The 23,330-nt window shown below is 40.5% G+C and overlaps 1 protein-coding gene and 1 long non-coding RNA gene across 2 annotated transcripts in view; one reads left to right on the forward strand and one right to left on the reverse strand.

Annotated features, from left to right (window-relative positions):
• LOC141378439 (uncharacterized) overlaps nucleotides 1-1,170 on the reverse strand; it is a 61,954-nt gene extending 60,784 nt beyond the window's left edge. Inside the window, exon 1 of the long non-coding RNA XR_012393075.1 lies at nucleotides 1,033-1,170. This is a non-coding gene — a long non-coding RNA (uncharacterized lncRNA). The remainder of the gene's footprint in view (nucleotides 1-1,032) is intronic.
• zgc:174356 overlaps nucleotides 1-23,330 on the forward strand; it is a 74,077-nt gene that overhangs the window by 24,788 nt on the left and 25,959 nt on the right. The window contains exons 5-6 of the mRNA NM_001328606.1: nucleotides 1,099-1,182; nucleotides 6,514-6,670. Coding sequence (NP_001315535.1) covers nucleotides 1,099-1,182; nucleotides 6,514-6,670 — 241 coding nt within the window. The remainder of the gene's footprint in view (nucleotides 1-1,098; nucleotides 1,183-6,513; nucleotides 6,671-23,330) is intronic.

Genomic DNA, 23,330 nt, shown 5'->3' on the forward strand with positions numbered 1-23,330 from the left:
ACTAGATGCGCTATTTGCAATTAGCCTAAAAAGACACTCCGAAATTGTCTTTTTTTTCTCCTCCCCTCGCAGGGGCCCCAAGTGCGCACGGGCTCCTGGGCCTGTGCCCATAAGGCCCATTGGTTAATCCCGCCCTGGTTATGTCCAAATACACATGCTATGCCTTATTTGGTCTAAAACCTGGTAGGTGGGCAAATCTAAGCTTGTTTTTAATGAAACAAATATAAATATGCATATAATAAATAATACTACTAATAATAGTAACATTATACAAAAGCACATTGTTAAGAATAAACTGAAAAAGCCCCCCGAGATGAAGAAGGCATGAAGGCAGAGGTTTTTATATTTATGTGGGCTGGAAAATAATAATTTTTATAATATTTAAATCTTTAAATTATTTTTCATTTGTAAAAGTATTTGCTTATTTACATGCCTGCCTTTTTTAGCCCAGACTGGCTCAAATGCATTTGCTATTTAAAGAGCGTGGTGCAAAACGTAAAAACAACTCTTGCTCCAAGCTGCACCACATTGTGCCGGTGGTATGATAGGGCACTAAAGGTTAGTAATACTTACTCTCAGAAGAACTTTAAGTTATAGAACACACACATTAAACTACTGTAGGCTTTAAAAATAAACAAATAAGTTCACCTAACACATATCAGACATTTTCAATGTGGTCTGCAAATGTAATGTGGCATTTACTTTACATATGTTGAGAAAATTTGTATGCACGATTTTTTCAAATCGATTAAGATGTGTGCATAGTTTAATTGTTTTTCTGTTTGCTTGTTTTTTCTTAACTTTCAGTGCATTTGAGCTCTATCGTCCACTGTAACTGTAGCATAAAATGTGTTCACAACCTGTTGTTTTGGCAGGTTGGCATCAAAACTGTTTCTAGACTAACATAAAAGATTTGAGCTCTAATATTTACAGGATAATGACCTACAATAATGAGCTACAATAAACTCTAATATTCTGATTTCTCACCTCATTGCCCCTTTAATATACTTAAATGTTCACTATTAATCTCACCAGTTTTTTGAACTTTCTGACGTGGTGTTTAGGTTTGTGTGGTCTGTCCTGTGTTTTTTTGTGTAGTTGCTGTAGTCGGTGCTCCATCTGGTATCAGTCAAGCAGTGATTCGTTCTTTGTCTTCTGCCATCGTGGGACCTGATGAACAAGGTACAGTAATGCGTTATAAAATAGTACGAAACAGCATAAAAGTATTTAAAATTTAAACTGTATCTATTTGGAAGTGGTAGCCTAACTGCAAAAATGTTAGATTTAAAAATAAATACCACAGTAATAAAATATTTTTACAATAAGTACAGTATGCATTTTTATAAAGCTGCATTAAGGACTAGAGGTGGGTTTTCATCACCCTGTGTTGATGCACAATTTGTAAGACTGCATGAGAAATGAGTGATGGAACTGACAAATTCTGAATAAAAACAAACAAAAAAGTTTTTTTTATGCTTACTTGAAGTGTTTTTAGTTTCAAAAGGGGAAATAGAGTTACTGAAAATTGAAGATAACAATTAATTTGAGGAATCAACATTAGCTGTGTCTCATTTCAAAGATTGACTTCAATGTAGAGCCTGGCGATACAGTAAAAAAAAAAAAATAACAAAAAAAAATAAATAAAATAAATATATATATATATATATATATATATATATATATATATATATATATATATATATACAGTTGAAGTCAGAATTATTAGCCCCCTTCAAATTTTTTTCTTCTTTTTTAAATATTTTCCAAATGATGTTTAACAGAGCAAGGAAATTTTCACTGTATGTCTGATAATATTTTTTCTTCTGGAGAAAGTCTTATTTGTTTTATTTTGACTAGAATAAGCATGTTTTTTTTATTTTTTAAACACAATTTTAGGGACAAAATTATTAGCCATTTTAAGCTATATTTTTTCTCAATAATCTACAGAACAAACCACTGTTATACAATAACTTGCCTAATTACCCTTACCTGCCTAGGTAACCTAATTAACCTAGTTAAGCCTTTAAATGTCACTTTAAGCTGTGTAGAAGTGTCTTGAAAAATATCTAGTAAAATATTATTTACAGTCATCATGGCAAAGATAAAATAAATCAGTTATATGAGATGAGTTCTTAAAACTATTATGTTTAGAAATGTGTTGAAAAAATTGGGGGGAAAAACAAACAAGTGGTCTAAAAATTCAGGGGGGCTAATAATATATATATTAAGGTATATATATATATATATATATATATATATATATATATATATATATATATATATATATATATATATATATATATATATATATACCTTCTCTCCCTTTCTCATGTTAGCCTTGATTGGCGACATCAATATATATATATATATATATATATATATATATATATATATATATATATATATATATATATATATATATATATATATATATATATATATATATATATATATATATAACATTCAAAGGGGGGCAAATAATTCTAACTTCAACTGATTATGATAGTTACTAATGATACTACATAATGTAGTGTAATTTATTAATGCAAAGATGTAAATTTAAAATGCTCATTCATAAATATTTCCCTTTATTATAAATTACTAGTAATTCAAATGTGTAACAGCTGGTTTTATTGTATTTTTAGTTTTTACTGTTATATCCTATAATTTGTTTCAGTTTAGTACAGCATATTATTTACAGTAAATCACTTAACTGAACAGCTATGCCTCACATGTTTCATAGACAGTTTTATTGATCACTGATATGATTGACTTGGTTTTAAGTTGCTTTGATTTAAAAATTAAAATTGCAAAAATAGCTAATTACCTAAATTTTTACTAAAATTTTGATTTTGTAACAACAGTAAAAACATTGTTATAAGGTCTGGCTTTGTGGTGGGTGTACTTTAAAATTAAATTCATATAATGTAAATTAAGTAATGAAATATTTTGGAATTCTAACAGAAAACAGAACTACTGCAAGGTCCCACCTGCTTTGTATAAATAGTTGAAAATGATTTAGTTCAAATTATCCATTAAACCTAAAAGTGATAAAACTTTAAACTTTAAACCAAAAAGTAATTAGATGTAATCAGTTACTATACTTTTATAAAGTAATTGAATAGGTACACTATTATGAAATTTTAAAAAGGGTAATCTGTAATCTATTACATTTCCAAAGTAACCTCCCTAACACTGAAAATGAGACAAAGCTATTCCAAACGACTCCATTATGCTTGTCTTGTTTACTGTTGGCTGCTACGTTACCAATACTACAGTCAGCCACTCTAACAACTTGTGGGAAACAAGTCTAATTATTGTAAATGAAATTTCCATTTGAGTTAATTATTTTACTTTTTTCAAAGACTTGCCAGCTTTTGTGTGGGCTGTGTAAAAAGCCCTAACACTTGACTTTCTAGCGAAAACATTATGAATACAGTAATCTCTCAGTACCATGGTATTACCATCTGATACATTGTTCCTATTAATGCGTTTTCCATTGTGTAATGTGTACATGACATTCATGCTTTCTTCCTTCTGTTTGATCTACAAGTCCACAAATGAGCCTTAGGACCCTCAGGAAACTGCAAAGCGTTTTGACCTTCACTAAGACAAAAAGATTTGAGTCATGCGTTTCTTCTAAATCTTTCTTTTCTTTGACGTTTGTTTCTGCCTGATAACGTAGCTAAAAGCCCAAGATTTAATCTCCATTGTCCTTTCATGAATCCTTAATGAGAGGCGGTGCAGTACGCATAATTAACTGGAAGAACTGAACACCAGCTTTCTTAATAATACAAAAAAACAAAAGAATTATCAAACTCGCTTAAGTACAAAACAAAGCAACAGCAACAACAAACACTGCCATGAATAATTTTATTTCCACCTCAGTTTGTTTCCACTCACGCAGAGTTCAGCTATAAGCCAAAACGAAAAGGAAGTATCCATTTAGTCTGTGGACACAAACATCTTTCTTCCCATTACTTCTTTTTATTCTCTCGTTGATGCAAGAGTGCTACAACTGTGAAAAAGGCATGATGACAGGCTTCCCGGCCCATAAATGCACCATTTTCGAGTCGCCTCTTTCCACTTTGACAGCCGTTTTCTCGGCCGGTGTCTCAGATTGCATGTGTCACTCAGGTTATTGCAGTTAGCAGTCATTCGGGCCCTCACATGACTTCCAGCGCAGGCGGAGATCAATAAGCATTGCGTGTTTCAGGCACTTACGGGCTGGCTTGATGCTCGGCGACTCATTCTGCTCCAGTTAGTCAGAGCAGTCGTGAAGTTCAGCGTAGCTCGGGGAGATCTTTTATCAAAGGGGATCAAACCATTATTCATGGCCAACGATCTACTGCACACACCTCAAGTTTCCGCCGCCATTATTCTTTCACTCAGATAATATCAGGGGGTTATGAATTTCAAGTGCATCCACGGCATGATAATGGAGCGCTTGTTTTATTCACAACTCTCCAGATGTCTTTTGTTCGGAGTTTGTAATTGTGGGGCATGGATTGGCTGATTGGATTAATTAGAACTGACTTTCAAATTTGGATTTTTACTCTTTTTTTTTTTTTTCACTTCACAATTTAACATGTAATTCATTAAGTGTGACTCAAACGCTTTTTTTTTCACGTTTTTTTTCTTTGGAATTTTCATTATTAGTATGCAGTGTACAGTATTTAACCTCTAACAAAACCACTTTTACCCTTTTTTAATAACGCACATTTTTAAAATGGCAAATGGAAACAATAACAATTATATGTTTTAATGTTTGAATTTGCCTTTTTTTTGATTGTGTATATATAAACACAATACGTTAGATTCACATATAACAGTCTGTCATATGTAACAACACAAACTTGGTCTAAACTTTAGATGTAAATATCTAAAAAAAAAAAAAAAAAAAAACTAAATTAAATGAGATATAAACTAAATTAATATAAGGACACATATAGAAGAATGCACTGCTAAAAGTATTATAGTGATAATGAGAAATGAGAAACTCAGCTTTGAAAACAAATGCACTTTATATATTTATATGCACTTTATACTGTATATATTGCACCGCTACAAGTGTGATGTTGCATTTATCCGGCATAATCATATATGTAAAAAAGAAAATCAAAAAAAGAGTGTCAAAAATCCTTTTGTATGAGGAACTACTTTATTCCGCCATTCATTTACTTTGCAGCCGACGTCAGAACAGCAGAAACAGAACACCAACCTTACTTTAGAGCTAGTATTTGAATGATTCTCTAGTGTAATATCCAAAGTGATAACAAAACAGCTGATTTTGCTGACATTTTAAGATTATACGGCATAAAATGCCATCAGTCTATAGAGATTTTCCAGTATTTCTCTGTTGCAATTGGGAGATCACAATAATTATCCCCCTAAAAAGCCAAAACAAAGTGAACACTACCAGATTACTATGGTATAAATACAGCACTACAACATACAAAGTTACAAAGTTTTAACTCACCTAAAGACTTATTATGCAATATCTGTCACCTTCTTGTTGCAGATCGTCAACCCTTTGCTCTGCTCAATGACAGGCTAATGACTCGCTAAATCTCCTAAATTATAAATAAAATAAAGACTATCTTTATAAATAAAGTGCATAGTTGCAATCTAAACAACTACATTCTCGCCTAAAGTGCATTATGTTGTCCAACAGCTGTAAAAACTGTCCAAACTGTAGTGAGTTTATTGATCTGCTGTCACTCTAAGTGAAGTATGGGCGAAGAGGCTGTACAACTGCATATATTGCAGAATACCGCACGGCTATCAGCCAACCAGATTTGAGAGGCAGATAGAACTACTGTTTATATATATATAGACAGTTGAAGTCAGAATTATTAGCCCTCCTTTGATTTTTTCTTTTCCTTTTAATAAGACTTAATTGTTTTATTTGGGCTAGAATAAAATCAGTTTTTAATTTAGAAAAAATAATAATAAGGTCAAAATTATTAGACCCTTTAAGCTATTTTTTTTTTGACAGTCAACAGTACAAACCTTCGTTACACAATAACTTGCCAAATTACCTTAACCTGCCTAGTTAACCTAATTAATCTAGTTAAGCCTTTAAATGTCACTTTAAGCTGTATAGAAGTGTCTTGAAAAAGATCTAATCCAATATTATTCACTGTCATCATGGGAAAAATAAAATAAATCAGTTATTAGAAATGAGGTATTAAAACTATTTTGTTTAGAAATGTGTTGAAAAAATCTTCTCTGCGTTAAACAGAAATTGGGGAAAAAATAACCAGGGGGGCAAATAATTCATACTTTGCTGAACTAACAAATTTATTTTGATAAGTCAGAAGGATAAAATTATTATATGAGTAATATTACACACATAAATATAAGTTCTCGTGTGTTTTGTGCATTTTCCTCCTAACCAAAATATCCTCTAAATTCATGAAGCATGAATTGAATTCCCTGGCAGCCAGCTGAGCGTGATTTTGCTCCATTCCTGTTTCATGTTTTGATGGAGCTGAATTCTGATGTGTTCAGGTGCCATGTTCTCCTTCTCGGCCTCAGTGGAAGCGACCTGCATCCTCATTGCTGCTACCATCTTTAACGGTCTGTACCCTCTGACCCTCCCAACCTTCCCCGGGATGCCCTTTATCATCATGGCTGCCTTCATGCTCATCGTGCTCATTCTTTTGCAGTAAGACAATCATTATTTTATATAGAATCTGAATGTAGTGACTGCTCATATATTATGAAATGTGTCATTTCTTCCTGGGATGCAAAGCTGAATTTTCAGCATCATTACTCCAGGCTTCAGAAGTCATTTAATATGCTGATCTCATGAAACATTTCTTATTATTATCGATTATCAATCTTGAGATGAATAGAAAGATGAATGAAAGCTAGGCTATTACTAAAATAATAAGTAAGAAAAAAAAACAATCAATGAATCAAGTAATCATTGATAGAAAAATTGTAATTTATTTAAACTACTTAAAAAAAAACTATAACATAAATATATATTGATTGAGTGACTGAGGAAACTAGGAAAGAAACTCATTCGTTTATTTTTCTTCAGGTTTCCCTTATTCCCTGTTGCCCTAGAGTTATGAACCAGCAGGAAATAAGCATAATAATAATAATAAGTACTATAACATTAACTTTAAACAAGAAAATGAAAATAAATATGTCTGTTGGAATAAAATTAAAAAACATATGCAAATATACATTAAAATAAATAAAATGAATATAATGATAAATTTAATTAAAGTATTACAATAAAATGAATTGAAATTAAGGTGACATGGGGCGCAGTATTCATTTTCTTTTCGGCTTAGTCTCTTTACTAATCTAGGGTTGCCACAACTTATCCAGCACATGTTTTAGAAAAATTACAGTGATTTATAGAAAAAAAGGAAATCACATGCTTTTAACTGCTTGCTGAAATAGATATGGTCATTTCCTACATGATTCATCAAGCATTGCTCTCCACGCATGCTTTATAAACAAATATATATTGCCAGAGCAATATGAATAGCCAGGAAATAAGTGGCATTATAATATTAAGTATTATCATATTAACTTTAAATATGAATATGAAAATATTAAATATGTATATTGGAATAAAATAAAAGAATGATAAATTCAAATAAATGAGATAAAATAAAATAACAGTTAATGATAAAATAAATAAATAAAATAAAATAAAAATAAAAAAATAATTTAATTTAATTTAATTTAATTTAATTTAATTTAATTTAATTTAATAAAATCATTTTAATTTTAATTTAAAAACTAATCTTTGATCTTTTGGTATGTTGTAGAAATTTAAATAGTTTCTACAAAAAACATAAATAATAATAATAATCACATGCTTTTAAATGCTTGCTGAAATAGATATGGTCATTCCATAGATGATTTATCAAGCATTTCTCTCCATCCACATATTTTAAAAAATATATTAGTCCATATATTTAAAACAAATCACATTTGCTAACTATTTCTATCCAAAATAATAATAAATAAATTTGGGTGACCATGCTGTGTCAATAGCTTGTGTTCTAAACCAGTGTTTCTCAACCACATTCACGAAGGACCACCAACTCTGCACATTTTCCATAGCTGTGTCTAAAATTGCATACTTCCACACTATATAGTACGCTAAAAACAGTATGCACTCCGAGTAGTATGTCCGAATTCACAAAATTCGAAAAACAGTATTTGAGAAGTACCTGGATGACCGACTACTTCTGGCCAGATTCTGAAGTGCGCATCTGATGGACTCTACACTATCTCATGAAACAGCGTGAGAGAATTCATGGACAGGAGTGAAGGGAAGCAACTGACACAAGTAGGTCACGTGATCATGACAAAATAGTAGTTGTAGTATGTCCGAGTTCCATTCATACTACTGACATTCATACTTTACAGAATGTAATTTTTTAATGGTCGAGTACTACATTTAAATTCAAATTCAGTACCTACTGAGTAGTAGATGATTTCGGACGCAGCCCATCTCTCCTTAACCAAACACACCTGATTCAAATCATCAGCTTATTAGCAGAGACTGAAAGACCTGATATGGGTGTGACAGACAACGGAGACATCCAAAACATGCAGTGTCGGTCATCCTCCAGGAATATGGCTAAAAAAAAACACACAATGGTTTCAGAATAATTTCGTAGATGTGACTAAGTGTAATTTAAGTTATGCCGCCTCAAATGTAACCCACATGCTGTGCCTTCTTTGAATCATGAATTGAAAACTACTGCTCTAAAAGCCAATCAGTAAATCCCAAAAGAAACCATGGGTAAAAATGCAAATTCTCTAATGGGTATTAGGGTTTCAAACTGAATAGCTCCATTTGTTAAATTTGTAGAAAGCTGTTCACAATACTTATTGTTCAAAAAGGAGTTTTTTTTTTTTTTTTTTTTTTTTTACAAAAAAACGGCAAAAACCTATTACATTTAAATACATGAGGAAAAAAACAAGTTGAGGCCTCCTTACCACATATTTAAACACATGCAAACATAGATATTAGTTTGAGCAGCTGTAATCCAGCTATTAATTACAGTCAATGTCGGCCAATTTGTTTTTCAATTAAATTTGATGATCAGCATTCTCCTTTTCTTTCCTCAATGGAGCCTCAGATATACAGTGTGATTGTTGGCATGGCAACTCTTTTGGTCAAACGAGGTGATAATTATGTCTTAATTTTAATGTTAATTGGTTGCAGTGTCAAGGATAATTGCATGATTTTTTGGTTTAGTTTTTAATGTTATGACAAATCTAGCCACAGTTTAAGTGGAAAAATTATCATTATTTTAATAGCTGGCTAATAAGATTCTCCAACAGATCGGCTTGCTGTGTCTTCTTGGAAATATCTGAATTGTTTTTAAAAACCTCGAGGTGACTAAAAACAGTGTCCTAGGCCTTGTGATGAAAACGGCCATTATGGTAGCACATTTGTTTGGCAGTGGTTTCGAATGTAAAACCTGGATCATAAAGTAAATCTAGTTAATGGGCCACCCCAAAAAAATTGAGATTCTGTCATAATTTAAATAACCCTCATGTGTTTCATATGATTATCTTTTAAGAGCTTCAGCAACAATGCAATCTAGCGTGAAAATGTCTATTTGTGTGGATGCACAATAGGAAAATAAGTATTAAACATTTCACGTTGTTCCTGGGAATATTATTCATAAAGTAGTTGTTGACATAAAATTGAACCAGATTTTGGTAAAAACCCAAACAATACAAAAAGAAATGTAAGATAAAACAAAAAGAAAACTGGAAAAAAATGCTGTGTGTAATAATGATATACTTTATGTGAAGTTTTTAAACTAATTTCGAGAGGAGCACGTGATATAATTGACAGCAGCTGGCCACCTATCTACACTCATTAGTTAACCAATCAGATCTATCCTAACCCACTATAAGTAGCCTAGCTAGACATTACTCCCTTATCTTCGTTTTCCGAAGAAACAAACGACAGGTCCGCTCTAGCTCCTCCAAAAGTTACTCACGGACAAAACGGATCCTCCACATCTCCTACTATTCTTCAACAGCAATACCACACCACCTTTAATACCATCGTCAGCAACTACAAAAAATGACAAAAACAACAACAACAGCGACGGCGGCTGAGATCACAACAGCATCAGCGCAGCTACATACAAGAAAGAAAGCTCCGGGCTCCCTGAAACACCAGCCCCGTCTTAACAACAACCAGCCCAGCATGAAAGTCAGCTCGAGACCGAGGCTCCAACGAGAGGCCGTAGGCCTATCCACTCCAGCCAGATCACAATGCAATCCCCAGCTCCGCTACGTACCTTCTCCAGCATCATCATGTGTCACTCATATCCAACAACGACTGTCACTTTGAACTCCTCCAAACTCCTAGACGCCGGGACCATAATTCAAAGCCGCTGCATTAAACCCAAAACACTTGCGAATCCACGTCTTCACCGCCACCCCCAGGACATAACACGCTCCTGCCACACCCCCTATCCTAAACAGACATTAAACCCGCAATCTCTCCGCCTCCCCGGAGAATCAAGGAAAGGATTAAAAAGCAATATTGGATTTGGACATATTGCAGCAATCATAATTCTAAACACGGATAAAACCTATCTCCAGGACAATAAAGCAACTCTTGGGAATCCCACCTCACCTCTTCCATCCTGCAGCTCCCGATTCCAGTGCACACTCCAGTCCTCCTCTTTCAGCGATCCTTACCACCTACGCACCCCGCCCCTCTACCTTGCGTATCATTGCTTTTTCCCCCTCTCATTTTTACAAGCTCGCAGCTACTGCTGATTATTTTCTATTATAAAATAGAAATTACTTGTCGACTTTTCTCAATATGTTTATGCTTTTACTGAATTACGTTTGTAACTGACCTAATTTTCTGAATTTCTCATTCCAGGTTTCGTCTACTGAAGCACAGCCGATCTCGGCGCTCCCTTCCCACAACCTCACTAGCCGTCCACCAACACTACACCAGAAATCACAGAGCAATTCCCTGTTAAGCACATCCATACCAGCCCTACTGAAATGGACATTAGAACGTTTCTAAAAACGTCTAATAACGGCTCTTTCATCTCCTCATAATTCTGCCTTTTTCAGCTTTAACAGCATGATTCTACCTGATGAATATGCTTAAATTATCACGTTATAAACCAAGCAATCTCTCTAATCTAGACGGCTGCAGCGCTCGGTTGCAATCAACATTACACCCGCCACCCGATTTCTGGCAATCGGAGGTCACAATTACATTTCGTAGTCCGTTTAACATTCGGATGCAAAAGTAGCCCACACATTTATGCTTAAAAACGATCCGCTGGATTTCGCCAATAACTACGGTGTTTGCACGTAATTCACCTACAAGTTCCCGTTTCTCTCTCCCTAATATCCCCCAGCTAAACTAGTGACCGGTTTTCTAATATTTGCATTCTCATTGCGGAAGAACCTCCGGCTTAAGCACTTCTATAGAATTCTTAAGCATCAATTTGGAGTGATAGAATTTCAAGCATTAATAAGCTACTTGAATAAATCGACAATCGATTATATTCTGGAAGAAAAATATCACGCTAAGCATAACTGCTCTCCATCTAGAACATCAAACACACATGCGCAATATATTTGCGCCTTTTATATTCTGGAAGAAAAATATCACGCTAAGCATAAACTGCTCTCCATCTAGAACATCAAACACACATGCGCAATATCCCGCAGGGATGCCTTTTCGTCACTCACCTATTTCATCTCGCAGCAGCAATCTCCGGAATAGAAGAGAAATGATCTAAATCCGATCTTGGCCGTAACAAACTCTGCCTGAAGGGCGTCGCGCACCAGAGGCGCCGACGGCGCGGTGACGCGACGCACTTACGACAGAGAATAGTAGATTAATGCACACCAGACTCACGCATTCATACTTTATCAAATAAACTAATCAATTATACAAATAGCGCTCCGCGGCGCGGCAGAATACGAAGTATCATGAATTGTGGCTGGGCACTACGGACAGCCGCACTGACTTCCTTATTATTTATTTCCTTCCTGTGAAAGTCAATGGTTACAGGTTTTCAGCTTTCTTCAAAATGTTGTCTTTAGCGTTTAACACGGGAGTCACTAACCTCTGAAACTAAGAGCTACTTTCGGGCACCGATTAACGTGGAGGGCTACCAGTTGGATAAACACTTCTCAAATAACAAATTGCTCAATTTACTTATAATTATAATTTAAGTTTTTGGTTATTTTTAATAATGAATAATATTCATCCAGGTGTAGTCACTGATCATGTTATGATTCTCTCAAAGTTACCAACAATGATTTAACAGGGTAGGAAATACCCCGTAATTAATATATCAACGTGCAACACTATTTTATTTATCTTTGCAAATATTTACATTTTTAAATGATTACTTCTATTTTAGAGAAAGCTTACTTGTAAGTGGTGTTATGGTGAGCTATTTTAGAACAGGCCTGTGAGCAACACACGAGAGCCTCGTGAGCTATCTGGTGCCCATCGGTACCATATTTGGTGACTCCTGGTTTAACAGAAATGAAATTCATAAAGGTTCGTAACCATCAGGTAGCGCTTAAAGCATGCGACCTGCTTATGCTTCCTTCCTTAAGCGCTGGAATAGAAGCCATTCATTTATTAGCTATCCAATTTCATCCTCAGTATATCATTTTTACACAGATGCTGCCCCCTTCGTGGGTATATTATCGGGGCCAATGCGCTTCTAACGGGCAATATAGTCAATACATTCTGAAAGAAAAAAAAAAAAAAAAAAAAAAAAAAAAAAAAATACTGCTGTACATGTTCCTAGTTGCATAGGAAATCGCTGACTCTCTTTTGCTTTATTTTCAGAAACTGGTATCAGAAGCAGAGCCGCAGCTGACTCCATCTCTCCTTTTAAGATGATAATCCCATAACCACAGCATACACAATTTGCGTCAGCATTCATTTATACATTTTAAGTTACCCCAGAACACCTCATCAGTTTCTCACTGCTCAACACATCCACACATTCCGTTCAATAACATTTTTGGTTTCATAACACCTTAAAGTCATAGGACCATTCAGGCTTCCCACCAGATTCATAATCCAGTCACTCATTCAGAATTGGAGCCACCACCACAGCAGCACACAAGGGCTATCGTAACAACACATACAAACACTAGGAAAGTAGTCTCCCGACGCCTTCAAATCTTATATCTGACTCAGCCACAGCCATCTCAGGGAAGCTCAGAGGACCCTCACCAGCAGACGCAGTAATCCCAGCGGCCAAGGGCATGGGCCTAGTCCAGGGAGAGAATACGACCCAACCATACCAGCTTCCCGAGGGCAGAGGAACTACCCAGTCTCCCAAGGGCGCGGGCATGACCCAGCCATCTAGCTTCCTTTCTTCCTTCCAGCTGATTTGCACTCAGCCTTCTCCCCCTTTTCACTCACCTAACTCCAGTAGGAGTTCTCTCCCTGCCCAGGCCCCCTTGTCACCCCTGCCCCCCCCCCGGCCGCTGCCACAGAAGTTTTCACTGCCCCCCAACTTTTCTAACTTCTGTAAGACCCCGCCCCCCCCATGGCTCTGGCCCCCGCAGGGGCGTTACCCCGAGCTTCGATTCTCGCAGGAATCATCTCACTGCCCTGGCCTTAGCTTTTTATATTATGTCATTCCATAATGACATATAGTATAGCACTATTTATTTTTCTCTCTGTTTGATTTTATTTATATAAATTTATATCTATATGCACCCACGCATATAAATATGAATTTATATATAGTGCTGTCACCCTCACGCTCTGTTCCTGCAGGAACACCCCCAGAGCACCTATACCGCCCGTCACCCTCCAGTAAGAAGTCTTCACCTCCCCCTCATCTTTCCCGACTCCTACTGGAGCAGCTAAATAGCTCACCCAACCCCGAGCTGTGACACGAGTCATGTCACCGACCCTCCCCGGCCCTAGCTTTTATTTATGTTTATTTTTGTTTATTTCTCACACTTATCTTTTATTTTTTAAATTTATTTATATATATGTATATATATATGCACCCACGCATATAAATATATATTTATATATAGTGCTGTCACCCTCAAGCTCTAACTCCCGCGGAGTTAATCCCGAGCACCGGACCCCCGCAGGGGTCATCGCCCAACTGCCATTTCCCCCTTCAGCTGGGGCTTCACCGACCATTCCTTTTCCCGACTCCAGCTGGAGATGGCACATACAGCTCTCTCTCCCGCAGGAGAGCCAAGAGCTTCGACTCTCGCAAGAGTCAGTAAAAACGCCCCCCCCCAAGGCCCTAGATTACCCCATTATATATTTATATATCTATATGTTTCATATAAATATATAATTATATATAGTGCTGCCACCTCCCAGCTCAATCTCCGCAAGGAGTGTTCCTCGAGCAAATTACTCCTTCGGAGTCCCCGCCCCCCTGCCCCCCTTCACCCCCCTCTCCAGCCGGAGTCCTTCACTCCCCTTCCCTTGTAATGACTCCAGCAGGATTCCCGCCCACCCCATGGCTCTGACCCCCGCAGGGGTCTCCCCGAGTCTCTACTCCAGCAGGAGTATTCACAGCCCAAGCCAACTCTGCTCGGGTTCCCGCAGGAACCTGTTTCACCCTTTGCTCCAAAGGAGCCCTCTTTACCTTTTCTTTTTCAAATAACTATATCCAGCAGCCGGATATAGCATTTCAAGCCTTTTGGGGAGTTTCTTCGAATACACGGCTGCTGTCCCGAGCTTCATGCATTTGGGGAGCTCTCGAGAACCACCTGATCTCGTACTCCCCTCACATGCTCTATGGACCTGGCGGGAGCCCTGGGCTCAACTATCTCCGAGCTCAGGGTTCTCTCCCGGGACAGCATGCCAAACCTGCTTACAGCTGTCAAGCAATATCTAAGTGTGAACTCTTGAAGTGAAGTTTTTAAACTAATTTCGAGAGGAGCACGTGATATAATTGACAGCAGCTGGCCACCTATCTACACTCATTAGTTAACCAATCAGATCTATCCTAACCCACTATAAGTAGCCTAGCTAGACATTACTCCCTTATCTTCGTTTTCCGAAGAAACCCCCCATCCACCCCTTTCTCCTCCTTTTCTCCTTTACAAAAAGGGGAGCTCTCGAGAACCACCTGATCTCGTACTCCCCTCACATGCTCTATGGACCTGGCGGGAGCCCTGGGCTCAACTATCTCCGAGCTCAGGGTTCTCTCCCGGGACAGCATGCCAAACCTGCTTACAGCTGTCAAGCAATATCTAAGTGTGAACTCTTGAAATAAAAGGTTTTTTTGTTGTTGACGGCAGCTTCAACTTCAACAGAGTGTAACAATCTTGATGGTTCTGTGGGTCTCGTCTATCAAATCTGATCTGTATTTTGTATTTTATATTCGATTTAAGTCAGGTGATTGGCTGGGCCATTCTACAGCTTGATTGTCTTTCTCTGAAAGCATATAAGAGTTTCCTTGGCTGTGTTTGGATCATTGTCAAGCTCAAATGTCCACCCTGGTTTTATCTTTATCATCATGCTAATGAAGATGTTGGACTAAAGCAGCTTCTATTAATTTACAGTGACGAAGGGCAGAGGGTTGCTGGATAACTACTGAGAGAATTCAGCTGCTGTCTGGGCTTTCACTGCCTTTCTACACCTTCCTTTCTTCATGTGTTCAATGCTTTTTCCCTGTACCATTTCATTTTATTATACACAAGTTCATTTGTAAACTAAATGGATGTTTTCTTTGCATATGGATTTCTGTGGTTGTTACCAACATCTGGAGAAAATTTCAAGTCAATGGCACCTCAATGTTGACGTATTCAATACTTATTTGCATACTTATACGCTGTTTTAAAATTATGTAATTGTCATACATCAATATGATTATACTAATCAGTCAATTTTAGACCTTTTAGGACCTATAAAGTCCATTATGAAGAAAATTTCAGACTTTTACAGGGCAAAAAACTACAGATTGGCCAGAGGCAAAGATATCCACTTGCCCTATTAATAATAATAATAATAATAATTATAAGTTTAGTTATTTTTTTAGCCACATATTTTAAATAATCTGTCAAAACAAGCGAAGTCTAGTTATATACGTATACTGCTTTCATTCATTCATTTTCTTGTCGGCTCAGTCCTTTTATTAATCCGGGGTCACCACAGCGGAATGAACCGCCAACTTATCCAGCACATTTTTACACAGTGGATGCCCTTCCAGCCACAACCCATCTCTGGGAAAACGTATACTGTTTAACCAACTATAAGACAAGTTTTAACAACAATAAAAAAAATATATATATGCAAAGCACATTGTACAGGTCAGTGTCCTCACCAGGTAGCTACTGTAAGAACCTTTACACAAATGTTATTGTAAGTATGTAAGGAAAATAATGAAACCATATAATGGTTAACAAATGTAACATTTGTTTAACATTTTTTTAGATGGATTGTTAGTGATTCAATGAGTGTTGGCCTGATTGGGCATATCTTTACACAGAGAAAGGCAAATAAAGACCTGTTAAAAATGATTCAAGACCTACAACACCCCATTTAAGTAAATTTAACATTTTTAGACATCTTAAAACTTTAAGACCCCACACACCCCAATGAAATAGTCCGACATAGCATTCATTTGCTTGTTATCTCCGTGAAGTCATGGGATGAAAATATTATACCAAATTTTCATTTTGAGCACAAGTTTAATTCACAGCTCATGGTGTAAACACAGCCATGGATGACCTAAGGCAGATCTTTACATCATTAAGAATAATAGGACATATTGATGCCAGCTTAAGCTTTGAAATCCAATTTTCTTTTGCATTTTTTGTTTTTAAATAGTACATGAGAATTTATCAGTTTGAAAGCATATTTCTGTATAGCTATGTGATCTCCCAATGTAAGCTTTTGTCAATATTATTTGCTAGCAAGCACACATGAAGACCTACAGTATTATATGTGGGTTTTTTTGTCTTCTAATTATTGAAGAATGCTTTAGAAATATGTCTGCTTCTTCATTGCTTTTGATTTCTATCTTGGAGTTGATGTGCATGACATATTGTGTGCAAACAGCATAACATGCGCACTTGCATTTGTCTTGTAGAGAAATATGGACGATGGCAAATTAGATATTGATCCATCTCTTGTGTATTCTTCAGCATTTACACTGAGGGAGAGATGATCTTAAGACACTTCCACTCATATTCTCCACATGTGACAACAATGTGCCTGAACTCAATCTAGGCATTAAGTAGCTTGATGTTTTTAAAAGAATCTGGAGTTCATTAAAGGTCAATCATTATCATTCGTTGAAGATAATGTTAACTTCACTTTTAAGAGAGCTTGGAGAGGCTACTTTGGAGTTCGTGGTGGTTTCAGACTGTTGAATTAAATGTCTGTTTGTTAATCACACACAGAATAGAGCGCGGTTTTCCAATAATGTGCGTTACAATAATGTGATGGCAGTGATGGCTCTTGATAAATGCTCTTTATTTAATGGTCTTTCCATTTGCTTTTAAATGGACAGATGGTCTACTTCTAGCAAAACACATTACTATGTCTGACTCAACCTGACTACATTATGTTACATTAAAGCACGGTGATAGAAATGACAGGGTCATGGGCTCAATATCCAGGCAATGCATGAACTAATGCAATGTGTACATTTAAATACAAGATAGCTCATGTTTTGACATTAGCATCTGCAAGATATATATTGTTTTCGTAAATTTTACATCAGCAAAAATACATTTTAAATTGCTGTATCAGATATGAACTATTAGTGAAAGCTGCAGTTTACATAAAAACAAACACAATGAACCTTTTAACTACCTAAGGATTAGTCCCTTTATTAATAAGGATCGCCACAGCAGAAGGAACTGCCGACTTATCCAGCATATGTTTTACGCAGCGGATGCCCTTCAGGCTGCAACCCATGGGAAACATATATACGCTCTCATTCACACACATACACTACAGACAATTTAGCCTACCCAATTCAAATGTACTGCACTACTGCTTCGGTCTTGTGGGGGAAACCGGAGCACCCGAAGGAAACCCACACCATGGGGAGAATATACAAACTCCACACAGAATTGTCAACTGACCCAGCCAAGGCTCGAACCAGCAACTTTCTTGCTGTGAGACGAATGTGCTACCCAATGCACCACCTTGCAGCCAGTTTTGTAGAACATATTTGAGATGTTTTAGAAGATATTTATGTATGCAATGTATAAAAAGAAAACTGTTTGAGCTTTCAAGATATTTTTATTTTTTTTAATGCAGGTTCCTCTATTCAAGTAATATAAACATTCGAGGTTACTAAAGTAACCCTTCGTTCCCCGAGGAGGGGAACAGAAGCACTATAAGTGGATTTGATGTTCTAAATCCACGTATGGGAGGTTCAGTTCAGAAGCTACTCGTCTGAAAGAGTATTGAACGGGCCAATTAAGAATGAATTGGCAGCGCAAGCCTGCGCAGGTGAGCGGCATAAGCAATCAACTGAGTATATAAGCTCACCTGGCGCCAGCAGACGCTATCCTTTTTAAGCTGAAGAGACTTTTAACAGCTAAGGGACAGTCATTATGGCGACGGAGTATAGTGCTTCCGTTCCCCTCCTCGGGGAACGAAGGGTTACTTTAGTAACCTCGAACGTTCCCCTTCGGGGGGAACTCCAGCACTATAAGTGGATTTGATGTTCTAAATCCACGTATGAGAGCCCATTGAAAGTGCCATAATGACTGTACCTTACCAACACCCACCATGAGAGAGCGGTCAGGCAAGCGTGACGCGCCCAGATCATGAGAGGCGTGGTCCTCCAACGTGCCCTTGGCCCTAACTTATCCCACTTCAAAAGAAGTTTTACGGAATAGGTATCTTTTTTGGGAGTCGCTAGCGTCTAGATAATTCTAGGAATACACGACAGTACGTTGGGAAGCGTGCCATCCCAGTAGGGAGGACGCTGCGGAGACCATCCGCACCCAATAGGGGAAACAAATGGAATTACATATGGACTAACCCTGAAAAGGGGGAGTACGCATAAAAGGTGGTTAGCAGATAGGGAAAGCACGGGTCCGCCCAGGGGGGGAACTAAACCGTGGCGGAAAAAGCATATGGGGATCACCAGCGGGGATCGGCCATAGCAGGCACCTAGACCCAAAACGCGGGCTGACCAGCGGGCAGACCTACAACGTAATGGGCCAGCAAGTGACTCCTCCGCTGAGTCAGTGCTGGGGGCCTCGGAGGAATCTGCAGGGCTCACCGAATGGGGAATATTACTGACAGACAGGAGGGTGCATATCTCTCCGTGTTAGGGAAAAAAGGCACCGCAAGCGTGTACAACACCTACCGAGTTGTTTCCTCAATCACCAAGGTACCTAACACCCTTGAGGAAACCGGCTCCACTCACAGATTATAAAATCTTGCAAATGTGTTGGGTGTCGCCCAGCCCGCAGCTCTACAAATGTCTGTTAAAGAAGCGCCACGCGCACACACCCAAGAGGATGCAACGATTCGAGTGGAGTGCGCATGCGGCGTGGCTGACCTCTGCTCAAATAAGCACATGAAATGTCCTCCACAATCCAGTGGGATAAACGTTGTTTAGACACGGCACTTCCCTGCTGCCGTCCGCCAAAACAGACAAAGAGCTGCTCAGAAGATCTAAAGTTCTGAGTACGGTCCACATAAATGCGCAGAGCGCGAACTGGACAAAGTAAGGACAGGGCTGGGTCTGCCTCCTCCGGGGGCAGCGCTTGCAGGGTTACTACCTGATCTCTAAAGGGAGTGGTAGGAACTTTGGGCACATAACCCGGGCGGGGTCTCAGGATAACGTGAGAAAATCCCGGCCCCAATTCCAGGCACGAGTCACTGACCGAAAATGCCTCCAGGTCCCCGACCCTCTTAATGGAGGCCAATGCGACCAGCAGAGCTGTCTTCAGGGACAGAAATCTTAAAGATACTGTATCGAGTGGCTCGAAGGGATCAATCGCAGGCTCGTGAGAATGAGGGCGAGATCCCAAGAGGGCGTGAGAGGGGGGCGAGTTGGATTAATTCGCCTAGCGCCTCTGAGGACCCGGATGATGAGGTTATGCTTTCCCACGGTGCCGCCAGCCACCACGTCATGGTGAGCAGAGATGGCAGCAACGTAAACCTTGAGAGTGGAGGGCGACAGCCTACTGTCCAGCTTCTCTTGAAGGAAAGAGAGCACAACACTGATCTGGCAAGATCGGGGGTCTTCTCTGCAAGAGACACACCACTCAGTGAATAGACTCCACTTCAGGGCGTAGGCGCGCCTCGTAGAGGGGGCTCTAGCCTGAGTGATGGTATCAACCACCGCGGGCGGCAGGTTACCTAAGTCTTCCTCGCGTCTATGGACCACACGTGGAGGTTCCAGAGATCGGGACGAGGGTGCCAGACGGTGCCTTGTCCCTGAGAAAGTAGGTCCTCTCTCAAAGGGATCTGCCAAGGGAGGGCCGTCGCGAGGAGGGAGAGCTCTGATAACCAGATCCGGTTGGGCCAGAGGGGCGCAACTAACAGAACCTGCTCCTCGTCCTCCCTGACCTTGCACATTAACTGCGCGATCAGGCTCACTGGGGGAAACGCATACTTGCATATGCCCCGAGGCCAGCTGTGGGCCAGTGCATCCGTGCCGAGAGAGCCCTCGGTCAGGGAATAAAACAACTGGCAATGAGCGTTCTCGGGGGGAGCAAACAGATCGGCCGTTTGGAGAACTGTAGTTTGTAGCCGAGTCTGATCGTGCGTATGAGCCACCGCGAGGGGCTGGCCCGCGTTAACCAGGCAGGCAGAGCCCTCGCTAATGTCGTCATCGCAGCAATCGTTGACATACCCGCGGAGGGGCAGCGCGGAGCGGGTGTGCTGATCCGGGGAGCGCGAGGGTCCCACAGAAGAGCTGGAGGAGAGCGATTCGCTCTGGCTCCGCACCCTGACTCCGGAGGGGGGGCTTGGGGGCTGGGAGAAGGGAGACCGTCCCCCCAGCGCCCGTGAGCCGCTGGCGGAGCATGCAGACCTTGTGAGCTGAGAGGCGGCGCATCCCAGGCTGGCAGGGCCTGCAGTGCCCGTGAGCCACTGGCGGAGTGCACCGAACCTACGAGCTAGAGAGCTGAGCTCAAACTGGCAGATTTCGGGCTGTCACCTCCGGAGAAGTGGAAAAGTGCCCTTTCATTTCATGGCAGTAAAAAGTGCCGTTGGAAATGGCGCCCCACCCTCCAGCGGGGAAAGAGCAAGTTCCCTCCTCTCCAGATGACCTGTCCCAGGGACGCTTCGCGGTCCGTTGCCAGACTTAGCGGCGTTCTGGGCAGGGGGAGTGGCCTGCTTCCGAGGTGCTCGACGCGCTCGCTTCGCCAGAGGCGAGTGCGGGGGCGGTGCAGCTCTCGTAGGCGGGCGCCTTCGGCGAGGTGCAGGTATGGATGGCACGGCGGGCGGAGCGGGCTTACGGGGCCACCGATTAGACATCACCCATCGGACTGCTCTTTCACTGCCTCGAATTCCTGGGTGAATTCGCAGACTGTGTCGCCGACCAGCTTGGGATATGGGCGAGTCAAGAAAGCGGACTTTGTCAACTTCGCGCATATCAACCAAGTTTTGTTAGAGGTGGGGCTTCTGGACCACTAGTGTGGACATCGTCCTCCCCAAAGCACACGCAGCGGACTTAGTAGTCCGAAGAGCTTAGTCGGCTGCGGTGCGAAGCTCATAAGCCTGGGTTGGACCCACCCTCGTGCAGCTCGGCCAGCGCCTGCGCTTGGTAGCGCTGGTCGGTGGCTATCGCATGCAAGGCGGATGCAGCCTGGTCCGTAGCTTTGTAAGCTCTAGCTCCGAGGGAGGCGAAAACTCACAGGCTTTAGATGTGAGACGAGGCAGACCCCGCCAAGAAGAGGCGCTGCGCGGATTAACCGCCATCGCACACTCAACCTGAGGAATCGCCACATACCCCCTGGCGGCTCCACCACCAAGAGTGGTGAGGGTGGAGGAACACGCAGCACGAGCAGAAAAAAGGTGCTCTTTAAGACCGCGTGAGCCTACTTTGCGTCGCTGGGAAGAAGGGAACGCCCCTCTAGTCGGTCCGGCCGCGGAGCTGGGGGATAAACCATCTCCAACCCACGGCCGAAGCAGCCCGGGAAAGCACGGCTAACACGTCCGTTTCAGTATCCGTTTTGACAGCGCTCACCTGCCCGAAGGGGGCGAGCGGGTCCGGATCATCGTCGGACAATGAAAGCCCACCCTCCGATGCCGCGGAGGACATCTGATCTCCGGTGTCAGCGAGCGTGAGAGCTACCATCTGATTAGACGGATCACTCCCAGCGCCCGAAGCTTGGATGGAGCGCTTGGAGGAGCGAGAGGTCCGCGAGCCCTTAGGCGGCGGATTATCTCTCGCTGGAACCCTCAGATCTGCCCGAGCGCCCGCTGCAGAACAGGAGGCGACTGGGGTGGCTCGCTCTCTCACGAGAGTTTGCCGCGATCTCAACTGCGCGACGGTCATGGCATCGTAGTGACGACATGAACCGCCCCCGAGCACCACATTAACATGCTGGACCCCCAAACATGTAATGCAGTGATCGTGCCCATCATCCGGAGCCAGGAAACCCCCGCAACCAGAAACGCACAGTCGGAGCGCCGTCCTGAAAAGGACGTGCTGCACGACTGTGTTGCTCTTTTAGGATGCTTTGCAACAATACGCACCGCTCTGGAGGACCGGACCCAAAGGGACGCCAGGCAAGGGAGAAACCCAGCTCGACCATCTGCCGCTGCGTGGACTCGCTCTGGACCGGGAGACACTCGTTCACTCGAAGTGGCTGTAGACAGCAGGAGGAACCCTCATGAAGCTCGATCAGAAAAGTCTCTGAAGCAAAAAGAATAGCGTCTGCTGGCGCCAGGTGAGCTTATATACTCAGTTGATTGCTTATGCCGCTCACCTGCGCAGGCTTGCGCTGCCAATTCATTCTTAATTGGCCCGTTCAATACTCTTTCAGACGAGTAGCTTCTGAACCGAACCTCCCATACGTGGATTTAGAACATCAAATCCACTTATAGTGCTGGAGTTCCCCCCGAAGGGGAACTAATACTACACTACCAATAATACACGCAATCCTAAAAAAAAGTTGGGACAGTATGGAAAATGCAAATAAAAAAAGAAAGTAGTAATTTACTAATTGACTTTGACTTGTATTTCATTGCAGACAATATGAACACTAAATATTTCATGTTTTGTCTGGTCAACTTCATTTCATATGTCAATATACATCCTTTCTTGTCATTCAGACCCACAACACATTCCAAACCAAGTTAAGACAGGAGCAATTTAGAGCTTGAAATCAGGTAAATTGGTTAAATT

Source organism: Danio rerio, chromosome 17, assembly GCF_049306965.1.
Source record: "Danio rerio strain Tuebingen ecotype United States chromosome 17, GRCz12tu, whole genome shotgun sequence".
NCBI lineage: Eukaryota > Metazoa > Chordata > Actinopteri > Cypriniformes > Danionidae > Danio > Danio rerio.